This window comes from Malus sylvestris, chromosome 5, assembly GCF_916048215.2.
Source record: "Malus sylvestris chromosome 5, drMalSylv7.2, whole genome shotgun sequence".
In the NCBI taxonomy this organism is placed as follows: domain Eukaryota; kingdom Viridiplantae; phylum Streptophyta; class Magnoliopsida; order Rosales; family Rosaceae; genus Malus; species Malus sylvestris.
This window is the reverse complement of record NC_062264.1, coordinates 35038479-35060446: the sequence shown is the minus strand read 5'-3', so window position 1 is coordinate 35060446 and position 21968 is coordinate 35038479. Positions and strand designations below refer to the sequence as shown.

Here is a 21968-nt window from a genome sequence, read left to right as displayed (position 1 = left end):
GCCGCGCCCTGAACCATCGAAAGGAGAGACAGAACGACGTATACGTGCATAAAAAGGTTTTTACTTTGTTAATTGGGATTAATTCCGGCAAGGAATGTGATTGCTTTCCTGCATGCCGTAGGATGTAAATATATATTCAAACAGTAACCTGCGAATGTTAAATTTGTACATGAACTATGATAACGTGAATTTTCTAACTGTACATTTGGTTAATAAAAACCAGAGAGTGCAGTTTCTTGAAAACTATTTCTACAGAACTGAAGTCAATATCGAAACCGTAACTCTTCCCTCCATACTGCACGTAAAGATACTCTTTCGGAGACGAGGGTGGGGGCAGAATTTGGGAGATTGCCGGTATATCGGACGTGGGGGGTGGAGGCATATCTTTTTTCTTCATAGAGTAGTAAACGTCAGCTAGAAGAAGCCAAATGAGATCAGCGTCGACGGATGCAAGGCCTTGAAGGGCATTTATGGATGCATCACGAAGACCAACCACGCCACTACAAGCTATCCCTACCACAAGACCACTGACCTTCTTGAGGACAACTTCCAATGCTGAAGCACTCCTTTCGTTTCGGGACAATTCAGCAACCATGTTGAGAACTGCAACCTGTACTTTCAGATTAGAAGTTTCTGCCATGGACTCCTCTGAAGAACTGGAAGTGCTTCTGTAAGGAAGTAGCAGAGGGGTTCTTTCTTCTTTCAAGTTGGGCTTTCTATGGAATGGGGAGGTCGATAGAAGTTTCCAGAAGTGCGAGCCATCAGTTTGGAAGCGTCGTGAAAAGAAATCTCCTCCACAAATTTGCACTACATTGCTCACCACAGATAAACATCTTCTAACAGCCTGCAAACAGACGTGCAATAAAAGAAGGCAGAAAATCAGTTTACGCTCATGCGTTAGCAAATTCTTGGTGAAGAGCTTAAAACATATAAAGCCGCAATGACAGAGTCATCCAAGTCACGAAGGACTAGAGCAAGTGAAAATGACGATACGCCTATGCAGGACTGAGGCAAATAGGTAAGGGGAAAGAATGGCCACGCACCAGTGGGTTCTTATTTTGAATGCAAACAACCAGAAAAGGCCAGATTTTATTCACTGCTGGAAGCAACCGGTTCTCATCAGCCCCTTCATCGGCAGCATCCAGGGCATCTTGGAGATGATATAACGAATATGACTGAACCACTTCTTCAATTGCTTCCTTAGTAGCTTTCTCATGGCGATAAGCCTCTTCTACTTTTGCCAATGACGTAACCCCATCCTTCATATACAGAGCAGAAAAAGTGGACAGGAAAAGTTTCATTCATCAGTCGACCAACAAGAAAAATGAATTCATTACAAGACATCAGCCATATCACGATTTATAATCTAACTTCAAGCTGCTTGCGAAAAGAAAAAGTCAGAAAAACGGTTGGGAGCAGAAAGTTACCTCAATTATATCCAAGGCCACCAGACAGGCTTCTTGCCTTGCTGAAGCAAGTAGAGGGGTTGCAGCCATAATACATGAACCGGCAATAGCTCCAACTGTGCGCCTATATCTCTTTGAATCATTCAGCTTAAACATAATGATCTCCCATTGCTCTACATGCATATATAATTAAACAAGATACAGGTTCAGCACTATTACTTACATACTAGGATCTGTCGACTTATATTCTGAAAGAAAATGCCTCCAGTGCCAAGAAAAATGTATGACAGAGGATTACAAAATTTACTAAAAGCTTGCAAACAGGTTGAGTGAATTGAACACTAACTTAAGCTGACCCTAGCTGCCAATTACTGGCTGAGTTCTTACAATAACTCTAAATTCTCACAGCTAGAGCAGAAAATAATTTAGACTGGAAACCTCAAAAGTAATAGCATTAAAAAAGAATAAAGAACACAATTCCAACACCAATTAAAATAAACAGCATTAGTACAGAAAACTGTTCACCTGATTCCACTTGGGACATAATAATGTCGTCATCGTCTTTCTTTTTGATATCAGATATTCTAGCCTTGACATCCAACAAATAAGACTCTGCCTGGGTTGGTAATGAACAAGCCTCACGCTTTGACGCCTTGGAAATTTCTGCTACAGCCTAAAGAGAGAAAGGAAACAACGTAATGGCAAATCCCCATGGACAACTAACAGCTGAATATCCACATATAATACTTAATAATCCTAATCCTTTTTCTTTCATCACTTTGCAGGAATACAGTGCAAAATAATTTAATCAAACTAATACAGCTCTTAACTCCGCCTATGTCTTACATGGCCGGTCCCAAGCCCGGATAAAGGAGGAGGGGGAGGGCGTCAGGTAGTCGACAGCCGGCACTCCATGATCACGTCGAATCCTTATGAAAATGAATCCAGAACAAAATCGCGCTAAAGCTAGGGCGTCACCCGTAAGTGGCGCGCTGTGTGGCCCGAGCACAGTGATAAGTGAGCAAGGGTCGCTGTATCTCCATCGGCACCCGGATGCAGTGTTAAATGAGCAAGGGGGCCATAGAAACTTCTTTTCGAACGACTCCACTCAAAGTTGTTTAGGAGCATATGCTCCTATCAACTTTACCCGGGACACACAAAAGAAGTACTTTGATCCTATTAGACGGGGGAGGGTGAAGAAGCTAGGACAGAAGGGTAGAGTTCAAGAGAGCAAAATGCGTTTAGGAACGTGGAATATAGGAACCTTAACGGGAAAATCTATGGAAGTAGTGGAAGTTATGGTGAGGAGAAGGATAAATATTATGTGCCTACAAGAAACTAAGTGGGTTGGTAGTAAGGCAAAGGATCTAGAAAACTCAGGGTTTAAACTTTGGTATTCGGGCACAAATAGAACGAGAAACGGTGTTGGCATCATCGTGGACAAGACCTTGGTACAAGATGTTGTAGATGTCAAGAGGGTAGGAGATAGAATCATGGCAATCAAGATTGTAATAGGACAAGAACTTATCAATGTGATTAGTGCGTACGCACCTCAAGTAGGGTTGGATACGAGTTCGAAGGAGAAATTTTGGGAAGATCTTGGAAACTTGGTGCAAGGAATTGCTCAGACGGAGAAGTTATTTATAGGAGGAGATTTAAATGGACACGTGGGCAGGGAGACAGGCAACTATGGAGGTTTTCATGGTGGTCATGGTTTTGGGGAGAGAAACGAGGATGGGGAAGCTATCTTGGATTTTGCAATGGCATATGATCTCTTCTTAGCCAACACCTTCTTTAAGAAGAGAGAAGAACATGTGATCACTTACAAGAGTGGGTCGTCAAAAACACAAATAGATTTTCTTCTAATGAGGAAAGGGGATCGTATAACTTGTAAGGATTGCAAAGTTATACCAGGAGAGAGCGTGGCTAATCAACATCGCTTGTTGGTGATGGATGTACATATCAAAAGAGTAAGACAAAAGAACAAGACTTGGAAGTGCCCAAGGACTAGATGGTGGAATCTAAAAGAAGAAAAACAAGCCATTTTCAAAGAGAAGGTAATCACCCAATGTGTGTGGGATAGAGAGGGGGAAGCTAGCCAAATGTGGGATTCCATGGCTAGTTGTATCCGAAAAGTAGCAAAAGAGGTATTAGGAGAGTCCAAGGGCTTTGCCCCACACCAAAAGGAATCTTGGTGGTGGAATGAGGAGGTACAAACGAAGGTGAAGGCTAAGAAGGAATGTTGTAAAGCCTTATACAAGGAGAGGACCGATGAAAATGGTGAAAGGTATAGAAAAGCGAAGCAAGAGGCGAAGAAAGCTGTCAGAGAAGCTAAGTTAGCGGCTTACGATGATATGTATAAACGACTAGATACCAAAGAAGGAGAGTTGGATATCTATAAACTATCTAGAGCAATGGAAAAGAAGACAAGGGACCTAAACCAAGTGAGGTGCATCAAGGATGAGGATGGAAAGGTTCTTGCTACAGAGAACGCAGTTAAAGACAGATGGAGAGGTTATTTTCATAATCTTTTCAATGAAGGACATGAAATGAGTGCTTCTTTAGGGGAGTTGAGTAACTCAGAAGAGTGTAGAAACTACTCTTTTTATCGTCGAATCCGGAAGGAAGAAGTGGTTGTAGCTTTGAAGAAGATGAAGCATAAAAAAGCAATAGGCTCAGACGATATACCAATCGAAGTGTGGAAACTTTTGGGAGAGACAGGTATAACATGGCTCACTGACCTTTTCAATAGGATTTTGAAAACGAAGAAGATGCCAAATGAGTGGCGAACGAGCACTTTGATGCCTATCTACAAGAATAAGGGCGACGTACAAAATTGCATGAACTATAGGGGTATTAAGCTAATGAGTCATACAATGAAGCTCTGGGAGAGAGTCATTGAGCATAGATTGAGGCAAGAGACACGAGTTTCGGACAACCAATTCGGGTTCATGCCAGGGCGCTCAACCATGGAGGCAATATATCTCTTACGAAGATTGATGGAAAGATATAGAGATGGGAAAAAGGATTTACACATGGTCTTTATAGATTTGGAAAAAGCGTATGATAGGGTCCCAAGAGACATTCTCTGGAGGATTTTAGAGAAGAAAGGAGTACGAGTAGCATATATCCAAGCTATAAAGGATATGTATGAAGGAGCAAAGACTGCCGTAAGAACTCATGAAGGACAAACCGAAAGCTTTCCCATAACTGTAGGATTACATCAAGGCTCATCCTTAAGTCCTTACCTTTTTGCGTTGGTAATGGATGAGTTAACAGGACATATTCAAGATGATATCCCTTGGTGTATGCTTTTCGCAGACGATATAGTGTTGATAGATGAAACTCAGGAAGGGGTAAATGCAAAGCTTAACCTTTGGAGAGAAGTGTTGGAATCTAAAGGTCTTCGCCTAAGCCGATCAAAGACAGAATATATGGAGTGCAAGTTCAGTGCAAATGGAGGTCAAAACGAGTTAGGGGTGAGGATCGGAGATCAAGAAATACCAAAGAGCGACCGTTTTCGTTACCTAGGATCTATCTTGCAAAAGAACGGAGAATTAGATGGAGATCTCAACCATAGAATACAAGCTGGATGGATGAAGTGGAAGAGTGCATCCGGCGTGTTGTGTGACCGCCGTATGCCACTGAAGCTCAAGGGAAAATTTTATAGGACGGCAATAAGGCCGGCGATGCTGTATGGCACAGAATGTTGGGCGGTGAAACATCAACACGTACACAAAATGGGTGTAGCGGAGATGAGGATGCTTCGTTGGATGTGTGGGCACACGAGAAAGGATAAGATTAGGAATGAGGATATCCGGGGTAAAGTAGGAGTAGCCGAAATTGAAGGAAAGATGAGAGAAAATCGGTTACGGTGGTTTGGACATGTGCAAAGAAGGCCTACTGACGCTCCGATTAGAAGATGCGACTATGGGACAGAGGTTCAGGGCCGAAGGGGTAGAGGAAGACCTAGGAAAACTTTGGAAGAAACTCTAAGAAAAGACTTAGAGTACTTGGATCTAACGAAGGACATGACACAGGATCGAGCACAATGGCGTTCTAAGATTCATATAGCCGATCCCACTCAGTGACTTGGATTTTCCAAGTCTCCAACCGAGAAGTTTTCCTCACTCGGGAAATTAAGGGAACACTACCCCAACCTACATGCTCCACTCAGAAAGCTTCAACATACAAGCTTCAACAAAAGAAAATTCAAAGAACTTAGCGAAGAAGGCTTTGGTGTATTTAACACAATACGTTGAAATGAAGGAAAACTTATTTATTGATATCCCCGATAAGCTACAAATATGTACATATACATGAGTCAAAATAAACACACAAGAGGGAGCCTTCACAAAGGTTGCTTAGGAGAAGTCTCAGCAGTCGGTAGAGCCCCAGAAAGAGAAGGCATCGGAGGGGGATCATTTAGAGCCTCAGTACTGGACAGAACCCTAGAAGGAGGAGGCATCAGAGGTTGATCATTTGGAGCTTCATTACGCGGTACAGCCCCAGAAGACGAAGGCAATAAATGCCTTTGGAACAAACCCACAAATCTCTGATGATCAAGTAAAACCTGACCATCAGTTTCCTTCATCTGGTCAAGCTTCCTCTTCATGTTTGTAGCATAGTCATGTGCGAGCCGGTGCAACTGTTTATTCTCATGCTTGAGCCCTCTAATCTCCTGTTTGAGACTCATCACTTCAGCCGCCAATGATTCAACTTGGCGGGTTCGAGCAAATAGGCGTTGGGCCATATTCGACACAGAACCTGCACACTGAACACTGAGAGCCAGCGAATCCTTAACAGCTAACTCATCAGACCGTTTGGAAAGTAGTCTGTTATCTTTGGGAGTGAGAAGGTTCCTGGCCACCACCGCAGCGGTCATATCATTCTTCATCACGGAATCCCCAACGGTAAGAGGACCAGTAGGGGAGACGAAGGATGGGCGCCATATGTTGTCTGGAGAAGGCGGGGCTGCCTCTTCAACAAGGTTCAAGTCAAAACGACGGTCGGAGGGGCCAGACATTTTCAAAGGTGTTGAAGAGAGAAGAGGTCGGACAAATCAAGATCTTAGAAGTGCAAGAATGAAGCTTCTACTGGTGGAGATTCAAGTGTGCTTTGGAACTTAATGCCAGCCCCTATAAAAATCTGCACTCGACGGAGCTTCAGAAATCGAAGAGGCGCCTGCTCAGAAATCGAAGAGGCGTTTGCTTTCTCAAAAGCTGGGCTGCTTAGAGATCACGAGGGTTGATCTCAGAAATCGAAGAGGCGTTTGCTTTCTCAAAAGCTGGGCTGCTTAGAGATCACGAGGGTTGATCTCAGAAATCGAAGAGGCATTTGCTTTCTCAAAAGTTGGGCTGCTCAAAGACCACGAAGGCCGATCTCAGAAATCGAAGAGGCGCTCGCTTTCTCAAAAGCTGGGCTCCCCAGAGACCACGAGGGCCGATCTCAGAAATCGAAGAGGCACCTACTTTTCCAGCCTTGTCAGCACCTGTCACACGCACACTCAGCTTTGCGGAAATTATGGGCATTCTGTCGAAGACTTCTGGGGCAGTAGAAAACACATGAATCTTACTGTTCAATCACCCACTTCCCACACGCAACAATAGCTCATGGGTACCACAGATAACTTTGCCAAAGTTCTCTGCCAAAGTTGAGCACGTGAAGCTTGCAGCTCCCACTACATCGCTCTGACCAAGAAGGGTAAAAGAATAGCAAAGAAACAGCACCAACAAAGTTTAGACCCATAAATTTTGAAGGTCTAGCTACCATATTATTACCCACAAGGGTAAAGGAACAGTACCACTGCTAGATAATTGGAAAGTCCTTGTGTGTCAACCTCTGTGCTTCGTGGCAAGGTAGACTAGCAAACATGCCCAACCTTTACTCACATTCGAGAAAACACTCCCAATAAGATTGCTTGCTCCAAAATCGAAGAGGCACCGTCCTCCGAATCTCGAGAGCCAGACTCCCAACATGACTACTTTATTAAAAATCGAAGAGAGGGTAAAGGAACAGTACCATTGCTGGATAATTGGAAAGTCCCTGTGTGTCAACCTCTGTGCTTCGTGGCAAGGTAGACTAGCAAACATGCCCAACCTTTACTCACATTCGAGAAAACACTCCCAACAAGATTGCTTGCTCCAAAATCGAAGAGGCACCGCCCTCCGAATCTCGAGAGCCAGACTCCCAACATGATTACTTTCTCAAAAATCGAAGAGACACTGCTCCCCGAATCTTCGAGAGCCAGACCCCCAACATGATTGCTTTCTCAAAAATCGATGAGGCATCGTTCTCCGAATCAATCGAAGAGGCGCTCGCTTTCTCAAAAGCTGGGCTGCTCAGAGACCACGAGGGCCGATCTCAGAAATCGAAGAGGCACCTACTTTTCTAGCCTTGTCAGCACCTGTCACACGCACACTCAGCTTTGCAGAAATTATGGGCATTCTGTCGAAGACTTCTGGTGAAGTAGAAAGCACATGAATCTTACTGTTCAATTACCCACTTCCCACACGCAACAATAGCTCATGGGTACCACAGATAACTTTGCCAAAGTTCTCTGCCAAAGTTGAGCACGTGAAGCTTGCAGCTCCCACTACATCGCTCTGACCAAGAAAGGTAAAAGAATAGCAAAGAAACAGCACTAACAAAGTTTAGACACATAAATTTTGAAGGTCTAGCTACCATATTATTACCCACAAGGGTAAAGGAACAGTACCACTGCTGGATAATTGGAAAGTCCCTGTGTGTCAACCTCTGTGCTTCGTGGCAAGGTAGACTAGCAAACATGCCCAATCTTTACTCACATTCGCGAAAACACTCCTAACAAGATTGCTTGCTCCAAAATCGAAGAGGCACCGTCCTCCGAATCTCGAGAGCCAGACTCCCAACATGACTACTTTCTCAAAATCGAAGAGAGGGTAAAGGAACAGTACCATTGCTGGATAATTGGAAAGTCCCTGTGTGTCAACCTTTGTGCTTCGTGGCAAGGTAGACTAGCAAACATGCCCAACCTTTACTCACATTCGAGACAACACTCCCAACAAGATTGCTTGCTCCAAAATCGAAGAGGCACCGCCCTCCGAATCTCGAGAGCCAGACTCCCAACATGATTACTTCCTCAAAAATCGAAGAGACACTGCTCTCCGAATCTCGAGAGCCAGACCCCCAGCATGATTGCTTTCTCAAAAATCAAAGAGGCATCGTTCTCCGAATTTCGAGAGCCAGATACCACAGACCACTTTTTCAAAGTGCTCTGACAGAGTTAAAACATGTGAAACTGACAGCTCCCACTACCGTGCTATGACCAAGCAGGGTAAAGGAATAGCATTACTACTTGTTAGGGAGACTCCTATATATGTCGACCTCCATCCCCAACGGACAGGCAGACCTGCAAAAATGCTCAACCCTTCATCATATCTGAGAGGGCACTCCCAACGAAGCCTTTCGAAATATTCAGCTTTCTTTCCCCCCGATAATACCTCTGCAAACAAGCTATATTAGAGCAAGAATATCTCATATCATCAGGGTTAAAAGCAAGAGTATCCCATATCATGCTTTTTCCCTGTCTTTTCCTTTGGCCTTGTTTTTACCTGCAAGACAAGGAGAAAGAGAGCAATCAGTCAGCACTTGGAATCAAGCTTCCAGCCAGGAACTGACTGCCTGGAACCCCTTACCTGATTACTTACCTGGCATTGCTCTCGAGTACTCATCTTCAACATCTTATGTTTCCAGGGAAGATTCCGCATCTGCTTGAGGAACAGATAGGGCAAGTGCGAAGGATACAAGGAAGCATGTGGAGACAAGCGTAACAGCACACGTGGCGATACATCCATTACTCTGTCAAAAGCAAAAGTATCCCATATCAGCAGGGTGGAACGTACTCTAGATTTGATGGACTTGTTTTGACCCTCAAATTCTTCAGTCGGCCTTATACTTTGGAGGAAACCAGAAAACCCTCCAGCTCAGTTCAAGAATAAGCCTGTGGAAAGTTACTTCTTCAAAAGCAAAAGTATCTCATATCATCTCTTCTCATTTTTCTTCTCTTTATCCTTCATGCTGTGGCAAGATGGGGAGAAGGTGAACAATCAGTCGGAGCTCTGATTGCTTACCTTGTCTGTCACCTCTTTCAGCAGACCCCCTAGCTCGGCGACTTGGAGGACTCCTACTACATGGTTTGTATCGCGCTTGACCAAGCCTGAAACTACAAGTATGCTTCAAGTGAAATTGATACATTACCTTGTGCATCTCCACCAGTTAAAGATACCACCCCTGGATGGAGGAAAAGTACTTCCAGAGAAGATGCCACATCTACCTATGAGACAGATAAGGCAAGTCAAGACGACACCACACTCCGATACTTAGAAGTTTCGTGATTACGAGATCATTCTCCCACAATATTTCCTAATGTCATTTGTACTAAATCATTCACTTGTACTCACTAAAGGAGAGCTTGAACCTATGTACTTGTGTAAACCCTTCACAATTAATGAGAACTCTTCTATTCCGTGGACGTAGCCAATCTGGGTGAACCACGTACATCTTGTGTTTGCTTTCCTATCTCTATCCATTTATATACTTATCCACACTAATGACCGGAGCAATCTAGCGAAGATCATAAAAAGCGACCGTTTTCGCTACCTATGATCTATCTTGCAAGAGAACGGAGAATTAGATGGAGATCTCAACCATAGAATACGAGCTGCATGGATGAAGTGTAAGAGTGCATCCGGCGTGTTGTGTGACCGTCGTAGGCCACTGAAGCTCAAGGGAAAATTTTATAGGACGGCAATAAGGCCAGTGATGTTGTATGGCACAGAATGTTGGGCGGTGAAGCATCAACACGTACACAAAATGGGTGTAGCGGAGATGAGGATGCTTCGTGGGATGTGTGGGCACACGAGAAAGGATAAGATTGGGAATGAAGATATCCGAGGTAAAGTAGGAGTAGCCGAAATTGTAGGAAAGATGAGAGAAAATTGGCTCCGGTGATTTGGACATGTGCAAAGAAGGCCGACTGACGCTCCGGTTCGAAGATGTGACTACGGGACAGAGGTTCAGGGCCGAAGGGGTAGAGGAAGACCTAGGAAAACTTTGGAAGAGACTCTAAGAAAAGACTTAGAGTACTTGGATCTAACGGAGGACATGACACAAAACCGAGCGCAATGGCGTTCTAGGATTCATATAGCCGACCCCACTTAGTGGGAAAAGGCTTTGTTGTTGTTGTTGTTGTTTGTAATACAGCTCTTGGCGATTTTTTTCAACTAAGGAAAACCCACCAACCCACCAGGTATGCCATGAGAGGATTTTACTTGCTGAATGCGAAGGGATTCTAATGAAATCTTTAAGTAAAAGAAAACTAGACTATAGCATTCTTTACTACAGCTGTAATAGCTCCTGGTAAAACAGAAACCAAAAAGCCAAACAAATGGACTCACGATACAGTAACAGGAAACTCAGTATGGTACAAAAGATGACCTTTAAAAAGGAAATTGTCAATTCAGGGTGCTGATGCCTGCCAAGAATCTCGAGCTCCAAAGAAACAGAGCGCATCTGCATTACAGGACCACAGAATTAGCATTACAATTTAAAAACTAAACCCAACTCTCCATGTGAAGCCATAGAGGAGTTGACAGTATCTTGAAATTAATAAAAAAATCTAAACTGAGCATGCCAACAAGGATTATATTTTTCAGAAAATCAGAAGGGAAATATGATTTTTAAGATGTCCTAAGGATCTAGCAACATCGAGATCTGGTAGGCGTACCGGCTCCTCAAATAGAGGCAATATTTTATACGCGACTCCTATATAGGAAAGCATGGCAGCCAGCACATTTGGCACATGAGGGTTAATCTCCAAATGGCGTAATTGACGACATATAGAATCAATCACATAGTCTGCATTCGCTAGTACTAGGTGCCCAACCTACAGGACAGTTAAAACAGAAAACTCATAAGCCAAACTCCAAAAGTGGAACAGATTGAGATTCTGTATGCTGCACTCACTGTTGGAAAGCCAGATACAGCAGCCAGGATATGTAATACACCATCAGAAGCACTTCTAACACGATAGTTTGAAGAAGTCAGATTTTCAAGCAACATATAAAGGGATTGATGAAGAAATCCACTAGAAGCAAAATCTCCTCCAAGGCAGATACTGATTATGCCTATTCCTTCAATGATAACCTGTAGAGGAAGACAAAGCTACCGTCAATATAATGTCCATCTGCTGAAACAAACTGATGCGAGAAAAACTAAATTATAACACAAAAGGTGGAGGAAAATGCATATTTCCTGGTGTAGCATAGCCGTGTCCTGAAATAAGTTTAGATTAATATCTTCAGCATCATAGTCAGGATGCATGGATAAAGATTTATGTTCTGTTGGAAGATCCCATACTTCATGAGATAAATACTCAAGTAAAATTCTACCAACACAATCAATCAAGTGACTCCTTAATTCCTCGTCCTTTAAAACATTCCAACTAGATTCAAAAAGCATGGAAGATTCAACTTTGAAAGGTTGACCATCAGCAAATCTTGCATCAGAGTCCTGAACCTCTTTCCTTCTTTTTCTCGCTTTTTGAAACATCCTTGTGAAAATATCCGTCGCTTGATCTGACATACCGAATATCATCTCATTAAGAATAGACACTGCAGTGCTCGCCTGGCGCAGTAACTGTCCCGAACCAGTTCTATTATACCATGAGTGCCAACTCACTTCATTATAATCCTTCATACGAACCTCAGAAACTAATTTACGCAAGTAACCCACTGGTATGTCAGTGATGTGTGACAAATGCTGCCCATGTTTTTTATCTAGCAGAAAGGAAAAATAAAATAACCTGACATCAGTAACGAACAATAAGGACATAAGTTAAAATTTGAAACCAAACAATTAAATCTGAAGAGTTGAAATAACCTGTCATCAAGGATAAACCTACAAGTCTAAGAATTCCTGAAAGAGTTTGGTAAAGTTTCTGACTGCCAATGTATACGAACCAAGGAGGCATGCGCGGAAGCTTATAATTCTCATAATTCTTCTGATCATTATCTGATGTGTATGGTATATCTTTCTCCTGGATGCCTGCAATCTTTGAATTTCGGGGAGCAGCAGCCACTATTGTCAGGCACTCGCTGGTAATACTGGCTCCAGCATTCAACTCAGAAACAGAGTCAAGATATCCAACTGAGGATGGCCTTGTGGTAATAAGCTTATCAAGAGAACCAGCAAACACCGAGTTCTGACTCATACAAACAGAAAAATGGTCCAGGAAACGAGTAGCTGTTACCTAGACAGTGCCATATAAATAATGTCATAGGCAAGAATAAAGGACTTGAAACTGAAAAGGTAAGGACTCTAAGAACCCAACGCATTTTAGGTTCAACTATACAATGATAACAGACATTATGCCTGCTCTAGAACTTTCTATTTCTATATTCTCAACTCTTGAAATGCTGTATTACTATTATCTGGAAAAACTGTAGTTTGAGATACCAGATAATAATTTACGCAGGCATGCATTATTCATAAGTTAACAAAGAAGAAAGACGTGTGTATTCATAACTTTAATTTATCTTGTTTCTCCAGATTATATTGCTGAACAATTGGAAATAAGCAATCCCAGTCTTATCTTTTGTGTGTGTGTGTGTGTGTGTATGTAATAAGACTAGATGAAGAAACTTACAACTCAAAACATACATGATAAATTTACTAAGAAAATAACCACATACCGGAGACTGAAGGATGTGATCCACCACAAACTGAGGACCAGAATAGTACATTATTACAAGTAGCTGCTGAGCTTGTGAGACTGCAAGTGATCCCTCACTCCCAAGGACAACTTTTGGAAGCTTGTCAATGAGCCTGGTAACATAATCAAGTTCTTATAAGAAAAAAAAAGGTCGTACCCAGTGCACAAGGCTCCCGCTTTATGCAGGGTCTGGAAGAGGTGAATGTCGGCTAGCCTTACCCCCATTTATGGAGAGGCTGCTCCCAAGTCTCGAACCCGAGACCTACCGCTCATGGGCGAAGGCACTTGCCATCGCACCAAGTGCGACCTCTCAAGTTCTTATAAGAAAAATAAATAAAAAATCCCTTTCAAAAGGGCAGGACCAACCACCACCACTATTTTGTCTACTATCAAATGAAGACCTAACCTGCTAAACATCTGAGCAACATCATGTTCCAATTGATTATCTTCAATCGATGAGAATAAATTTTCAAGGAATTCTTGTGCACCTGCAGATACCTCTACAGAGTCATCAACAACCAAAGCACACAAGCACTCCTGCACGAGTGGTAGCCAGAGCATGCGTTAGCTTCAAGTGGCAGTTCAAGTTTAGCACTTGCAAATCAACCATATATGATTTAATTTAGGACAACCAAGTAACAAAGAAAATGCCAAAACAAGATCTGGAAAATCTTTACTTCTGCTGGAGGAGAGGTTTTTTGTCCGGCACCTGGCAAAGCTTAATAGAGAGAGGGGTGGGACCAAAATTTGGGAAATTGTGGGCCAACAGCCATAATACAGAAGTGCTGAAAGACACTAAAATTAAAGGCAAATATCCAACCAGGGTGTTTGGTAAAAAGAAGGGGAGATTTGAGTCATTAGAAGCTCCAAAGTCCAAACCGAGATAATCAACAGCAGATGGCACTACCCATGGAAGATGTCACAACTGAAAATCAGCTGAGTCTCAGAAATTGCGGATCAAGAACTCTAATCCAAAATATGTGCAGGCTGACTTGGGTAAAAAGAAGACCACGTTCAAGGGTTTTCTTTAGAGATAAAACCATAACTTTATTATAGACACTCGTAGTTTTAAAATTGTGCAACGAAAATACATCAACTTGAGAAAATATGTAATGAGAGCCCAAAGGAATCAATAACACAAATAAATTCTGAACTAACCAGAAGCGTTTGTCTACTCTGCCTCAGCGTGTAACTGCACCTTGACAACAGTCCTCGTATGGAAGCCAGGAGACCTTGTCTCACTTTTTTTGCTGGATGAATGCAAATCTAACAAATAATTGAAGAATTTACCCATTGGATAAAAGCGCTAACATTTCAGGAGGTAAAGCTTGCATATAATGGATAATAATCAACTAGTAGCAAATGAAACGAAGAACGTACATGTCGAAAAGTTGCACCTAAGAGTTTATCCACATGCATTGAAGTTTTCTCAATCCAATCACTTGTACGATCCACGTGCAAAGATCCATCTCCTTTGCCAGAATCAGTTTTCTTCTCAGAGTTGGAAGTAGTTGTAATCACTTTATCACTCGAATCTTCCAATATCATTTTACTTTGACCATGCGCCTTAACAGGCAACTTACGAAGCTCATCCAGGAACGATTGTGTAGATTCATTCTTTTTTAAAGTTAAGTCAGAACTAAGAGTTATAGACATATCAAGTGTAGTTAAGTTAGCATCATCCTGCAGAACTATCATCAGATACTCAGCCAAAGCTCTAATTGCCTGATCAATTGCATCCCCACTTCCAGCAGCCCCACTGGTCATTGTTTTTGAGGCATGCAAAACTTTGGCAAATTGACTAACAACACCAGGTAAAAAGAAGGCTAACGCATCAGCAGTACCAACCTGTTGGAAAGAAAAATGTTGTGAATTATACTAACCAGAGGTACTGATTTGTATGCTTCCAATTTGCACTGAAGAAAATTCAGTATACCTAAAAACCTCAGATGGCTTATTTTGACTCTTACTATGTACATCATTTTGATTCATAAAGTGTCAAATAGTATTTAAGCTTTTCTCATGGTCAGAACATCGTGAAATGAAGAAGGGGGGAAGAAACAGAGACACCCAAATTCAAGTTTTATTAATGAATCAATGCCACAAAAGTTAGAACCTACGCTAATTCACAAGATTACCTTAGCAACAAGCATACGTAGGGTCATAAAGGCTTCAATCCGAAGCTTTGCACTACCTAGATGTCCTCGTGCAGCCTCATTATCTGCAGCCTTTTCATAAAACCACTAGCGAAATAAGTACCATAGGAAAAATTTAATTCTACAGAATGATCAACTACCACTCAAGACAACTTAACATACTTTGAGAAGAAGTGATAGCCAGTGTCCAACAGCTGCAGAAGCAGTTTGTGACTGTAGAAATGCAAGCAAACATTCATCTGGTTCTGAATCATACTTTGACGTTCTACTGAGTGGAGCTTTCAAGTCTCTGTTTTCTAAAAGCATAGGCACACCAAAGATTCGTTTACATGCACAAGACTCATCAGAGCATGGAAGTAAATTCAGAAGCAATTCCCTGAAACACTTAATAATTCCTTCACGAAACTCTTCTGACGCATCAGATGGAGAAAGCAAAGCCCCATAAGTCAACTTTTTCAGTACTACAACCAACTGCAAAAGGATATTATTGCACTTCAAATAAGAAGACTGCCTCCTAGGAATAAACTCACATGAACAACTAACCAATGCAACATACAAGCCAATTTTGAACTCATGGAAAAACCATGCCATTCCTTTGGTAGGACATATAATATTTGATTATGCATGAAAAGGCAGAATGAGAGAAAAAAGATTTGCATACATCAAAGTAATAAAATAAGAGAATTGCAGGAGAAATAACATTTATAACTAATTCACTCCCCACCAATTAATGAATTAAATCAGCAAGAATGTTTAGACAATGATGACAAGGATGCCAAAAGAACTTCTCCCCCGTAGAAAACCACTACCTTCAGATTTTCTGCATCCCCACTTTGAATGGGCATGTACATAGATTAAGTTTGGTTGAAAAGCAAAACCAATTATCAAATTAAATTTTGTCTAACAAAACAGTAATTAGTAATTCTACACGTACGAATTTTGGAAGAGGTCCAAGCAATTGTCAATCAAATCAGATTACCTGATCTACAGATCCTAAAAGACACTTCTTGAGCAGTTCTTCCAGGCACTGAAGCACACCTTCAGCCACACTATCACTCACTTTTTGGGGCATTTTTGGGACATTATGACTCACAAATTTTTCTTCAGAACCAAGCTTCTTTGAGGTTCTACAGTCAACAGCTGCATCCAATAGAAGCAGCAGCGGAAACAACGTGTAGCTGAAAGATGCACAACTTTGTCAAGAAAATAATGCTTAATGACAGATACATAATATATATTATACACACATTTTGGATTCTTTACAAGTTTCTACGACAAGTATAAGTGATGAAACCATGTTTCCCCGGGGTGTGGATCACTAGAAACTTTAATATTGAACCTACTATTCACCGTGGCGTTGAGCAATGGGACACAGAGTCTACTAATGGAAAAGTGATAGTTTTGCTCCCCCGCCACCTCAGGTCATATCATATCAATATAGTACTTAACCAATTTCAAAAACAATCTGAATAAGAATGATATCTCATGTACACTCTAACCATTAAATACACTTCAAAGACACCGAGACGAAATCATGTGCAATTGGGGTGGGAAATTTTGTTTCATTTAATACAAATCAACCCAATACCTTCCCCTCCACCAATTCTCCCACCCTGCCAGCATTGCACCAATCACCAAAACTTCAACACAGAGGCACTCACTCTATAATTCAAAATTATTAAGCCAACAAACTTGATCAAGTTACGAATACTTCACCCAATCCAACCCTCAAAGCTGACCCCAAGTGTTACGCATACAAGCATGCATAACTAGACCTATATGCATACATGTTCATATATGCAAGGATACACACACACACACACATTATAAGTTATGCAAATTCAAGGAAAGGAAGCAAAATTTACAGAGAGGTTGAAGTGCTTACTCGAAGAAGGGCTGGAGAGCATGAGGCGGAGACTGGCGAAGGAAATGGAGCAGAGAAGAGAGAGCAGAGGAGTGCTTCTTAGGGTTTTGGAGAAGCTCCAGAAGCTCAAAGCAGTATGCTTTTAGCTGCGTAAACACTCTGCTTCTTTCATCGTCCTCTGGGAACGTTAGCTCGTCAATTTCCACCATTGCAGACGGCGGAGAGAGCGGCGGAGGAGTGGGAGTTGAGAACAGCCAAATTGAGAGACGATTCCAGCTGGAAGAGGGGTTGAACTGAAAACGGGTTGCCGACCGGTTTGAATATAATTGAGCCGTTTGTGTTGGGCCTTAATTGGGCTGACTCTTGGGTAACAATGGCTCTTTTATTTTTACTTTTTATGGGTCTTGAAGAAAACAATGGCTTGTGGAGGGTTATTTTAATTTCTTAAAGGGGCCGTAGTTAATTTTGATTTCAAAGAATTTTAATGGTTTTTTTAAGTGATAGATTTCTAAGATTATTTTTAAAGTAAAAGTCAAATTTTAAACATAGAATTTAATTTGAAGACTTATGAGACACATTAATCTTTTTTTAAATTTTGTTCTCCAACGATATGTCACATTTAAACCATTATTTAGTACATTACTCTTTTTTTTAGAGAAATACGATATTTGATATTCATTACAAACAAAGCAATACAAGGACAAATTGACAACAAACTGAGGATAGTGTGCATATTAGGCCTCGATAAAACCTTGCCGGAGAACCCGGTCTAAGGAAAAAGAGTGTCTCACACGACGAAATGAACTATCCCCAAATGTCAAAACAGAAACAAATTACAAGAAATCCTTAAGCAAATCAAGGGAATCTTCCACCCACTAAACATGCAGCGTATAACCATTGTTGTGCTGTGAGCGTTAACCGTGCGGCAAAGCATGCGACCATGGCTTCCATAGTCCTTTCCACACGTTGCAAAACCAACCTGAACCACCAGCTGAAAATGTCACCAACAAATTGGAGGTTACTCGACGCCAAACGCCGCATACAATCTTCAGACAGGCGCTCTCCTAAAGAACCTAAGGAGACCTAGGAACAAAAGGTAAGTATAAAAATTATGAAAATCATTTATTAATTACTAAAAATAGATTTGAAGCTGCTGTCAAATTTGACAGCAACTTCCTCTACCGCCTTTCCATGTCATGCCACAGACGAATTGGCATTTCGGTTGGAAAACACTAGTGATGTCTTTTTTTACCACTATTGCTGATATGAAGTTTTTGACATCTCCTTTAAAAATGCTCGAAAAATTTTAACAGAGAATTCTCTATGAATTTTGACGGAATTCTATTATAAATTTATAGGATCTGCTATTCATCCAATACCATCATGCATGAACCATTCGGAATTGTTGCAAGAATGAATAGCGAATGCATAAAAACACTAACAATAAAAAACAGGGAAGTGATCTTTACAAAAAAAAATTCACTTGACCTTTTGCACACTTTTAATTATAATCATTGATTGTCTTTTAATTTATTCAATCTCACGACTAAAATAAGGGTGTGTACGTGGTAAGAAATGCATAAATCATTTCGTAAAGATAAACTTCTAATGTTGTTTCATTCGATCACGTAATATTGGCTCCTGAATTTATCACTTCCCTTTTTATCAGCTTTCCCAAATTAGTAGACTTAACTTGATTATTGGCTCCTTAATTTCTCACTTTCATTCGATCGCTTAATATTGTCCTTGCTAAAACTGGCGACCCACGTTCCCCAGTTATCCCCACCTCCTGCCATCTTTGTACCCACATCTTCTCCGCAAGCACGTCATCAGCGTTAGCTTAGTTTTTTAGTTTTTTTTTATGTTTTGTGTTTGTACCGCCTAGAGCGGGTTTGTGTTGCCTTGACAATCTGTGATGGCCTTGCTTTTTTGTGGTAGTTTTATGTGAGTGTCTCGGTGCTAAGGCTTGTCATGTCTATCGTTTTTTGTGTCGAATTATGGAACACTCTTTGTTCAAGTAGTTTTTTGTGGTTTCATGTAGGGGTTTAAATTTTTTTGTGATTTGTACGTTAAGAAATTGATCAGTGGAGGCACATGTTACTTTTTATTTTTGGTAATGAAACATTCTATCACGTTGGTCAAAATAAAAATAAACTTTGATTATTTCATGCTTTTCGTTTCATATTTAATTTGCCATAACTTGAGATATTTTAGCTATATCCCAAAATTCTTACAAATTGTTTACAATCCCGCATGAATGGATTGACAATCTTGTATGTATATTTCTCTCTATACCCGACTCTCCCTCCCAAAACCAAACCTTAGTTCTACAATCTCAGCCACCGGCTCCTTCCTCCGTCTTAGGGTCGGCGGTAGCCACTCCTCACCCTCCTCCTAGTCTCTCTCTTTCCCTCCCTCCCCTCCTTAACCTCTGCTAACCCCTCCACCTCTTTTTTTTCCCGTTTCACTCCCTCCCCTATCCTTGTGCTGCCCCCTTCCCCCGCGCATCCCTCTACCCTCTATTAGCTTCCTCCATCCCTATTTTCTTCTCCCCAACCTTTTTGTGCATGGTTGTCCCATGACTTCGGGTCTCCTTCCCAGATCCGGGTTATGCCATTCTCAAGGGCTTCTTTTCTATTTGCACTACTATAAAACCATTTATTAGTGTTGCTATGATAATCAACAAGAAACGTGCATTATTGTCGGATATTAAGCAAAATCTGACAAAAAATTGATGCAGTGGCAAATATAATAAGCAACAGAATTGCCAGCGTCAGGAAATGAATTTTTCAACAGAAAATATTCTCAAACCAACAGAAATTGTGTCGGATATAACCGATAAAAAATAAATTAATAATGAATAAATAAAAGTATTCTCTGTCGGATAAAATCGACAGAAAATATATAAAACCGACAAAACTTGTGTCGGCTATAACTGACAGAGAATATATTAATAATAAGTAAGAGCATTCTCTGTCGGATAAAACCGACAGCAAATATATTAATAAAAAATATATATAAAAAGGACATGAGAGCATTCTCCCTTCTCCTTCTCATTCTCGTTGAGCATTCTTCTCCCCTTATGCTCGAAATGACCCAACATGTTTGAACCAGATTCTGCAGCTAATGAGCAAACCAGATTGAGCTAATGAGAGATTAAGACATCATATTCTTCAATTCTTCAAGATAGAGGATACTCAAAAGAGATTAAGACATCAGCAACATTCAACATTTAGCAGTATATCTTCCCTCTTAACACTTCTACAGCTAAAAAATAAGGAGAAAAAATGGCGCACTCTGCCGAAACTTCTCTAGATGCTTCCCTTCCTACAGTTCATCCTGAAAATACAAAGCACAAGGTGCAAAGATCAGTAGATAGATTAGTAGTATTAGTTGACTAACCGCAAAAGGAAAGAAGCCTACATGTTTCTCAGGCTCCTCGGCACTCTCTTCAGTTGAGTCCGGTTTAGATTCCGCATCAGAGTCATCTTCCGCATCATCTGTGTCGGCATCATCCTCTTCCTCGGCCTGAAAAAACACGGCAAAGCTGTTAAGGACCGCAGAAAAAGATGACAAAGCTGATAAACTCTCAGGTGTTAGTTTTGTATGCTTACATCAGAGTCAACTGGATCTTTTGCTTCCTGGTAAAAGGATTAAGGTAACAAGTTAATAAGCATGAAAAAAAAAAACACGATTACTGACTGAGAAAATAATTTTGGACTACTCGAATAAATCCCTAAATATCTATGAAATCCCAATAAGATGGAGCCTTTATTGATATCTTTCAAAATATGAATTATACATATCCAACAAAAACATAAATTAAATCATATGCGGAAGCATGTGGAATGACTTACAATGCTTTGCTTGTCTCTGTGCTCAAGGGCTTGCATAGCTTCTGCCTTGTTCATCCATGGTGATTGAAGCGAAAAGGAGAAGGGGAGAAGAAAATGAGAAGGAAATGAGGAGAGGATAAAAGAGGGAAGGGAGAAGCATCGGCACAAGGAAGAGATGGAGGGGTTTTATTTTGGAAAATTTTCATTATTATAGGTTAAAACCGACAAAAACATTTTTTTTTTAAATAAAAACCAACATAAAATTTTCATTACTGTCGGTTATAACCAACAGAAAAAAAAATGGCGGCAAAAATCCCCCCAAAATTCCCTCCAAAATTTTTAAATTCCCCCAAAATTTTGTTACAATTTAAAAAAATAAAATAATAATTGTTTGGTTTAATAAATAAATAATATGTATTTAAATAGAATACGTTTTTAAAAATTAAATAAATAATTGTTTGGTTTAATAGATAATTTTTATACTTTTGGTTTAATAGATAATAACCCATGTAAAATATGCGATAAAGAAATAAAAAGAGAATTGTACAATGAAAATGTCATCACACAAACTAAATATTGTCTAATCAATACTTGAAAAATATAAATAAAAATTTAGCACAAATTACTTTTCACACTTCAAAATTTAGGCAAATTTAACGAAGATATGCATTCTACGAAACTAGTTTCTATGATCTAACCATCAAACTTGTTTGTAGATACTACAAGATCGCATACGTAAAAAATCGCAAAAAAAAAAAACATTCAAAGATTAGGTAACTGACCAAAAGTTTTCGATAGTTATAAACGAAAAATCACAATTTAAGGGTTATTTTAGCTCCGGCTTTGATGATTTTTTTACAACTATACTCCTCGTCCCTATAAGAATGCAATGAACGAATTCGATCTTCAATTTAAAATATTTACACTAAAAACTTATTTTATACTTAATGGAAG

At 40.6% G+C, this 21968-nt stretch overlaps 1 protein-coding gene and 1 long non-coding RNA gene across 2 annotated transcripts; both read right to left on the bottom strand.

Annotated features, from left to right (window-relative positions):
* Nucleotides 1–153: 153 nt before the first annotated feature.
* LOC126624515 (uncharacterized) lies at nucleotides 154–17474 on the bottom strand. Its single transcript, XM_050293579.1, has 17 exons — nucleotides 17200–17474; nucleotides 16294–16492; nucleotides 15477–15785; nucleotides 15297–15386; nucleotides 14539–15006; nucleotides 14317–14424; nucleotides 13565–13695; nucleotides 13139–13271; nucleotides 12327–12696; nucleotides 11703–12223; nucleotides 11412–11594; nucleotides 11173–11331; nucleotides 10884–10958; nucleotides 1932–2079; nucleotides 1428–1579; nucleotides 1044–1259; nucleotides 154–844 (listed from the first exon to the last, which is right to left on the bottom strand). The coding sequence occupies exons 1-17, from the start codon at nucleotides 17385–17387 to the stop codon at nucleotides 194–196; spliced, it is 4101 nt and encodes a 1366-aa protein (XP_050149536.1). The 5' UTR covers nucleotides 17388–17474; the 3' UTR covers nucleotides 154–193.
* A 2908-nt stretch (nucleotides 17475–20382) lies between these two features.
* Nucleotides 20383–20893, bottom strand: LOC126624782 (uncharacterized). Its single transcript, XR_007624221.1, has 3 exons — nucleotides 20793–20893; nucleotides 20602–20706; nucleotides 20383–20517 (listed from the first exon to the last, which is right to left on the bottom strand). It is a non-coding gene; the product is annotated as an uncharacterized LOC126624782 (long non-coding RNA).
* Between the last annotated feature and the right edge of the window lie 1075 nt (nucleotides 20894–21968).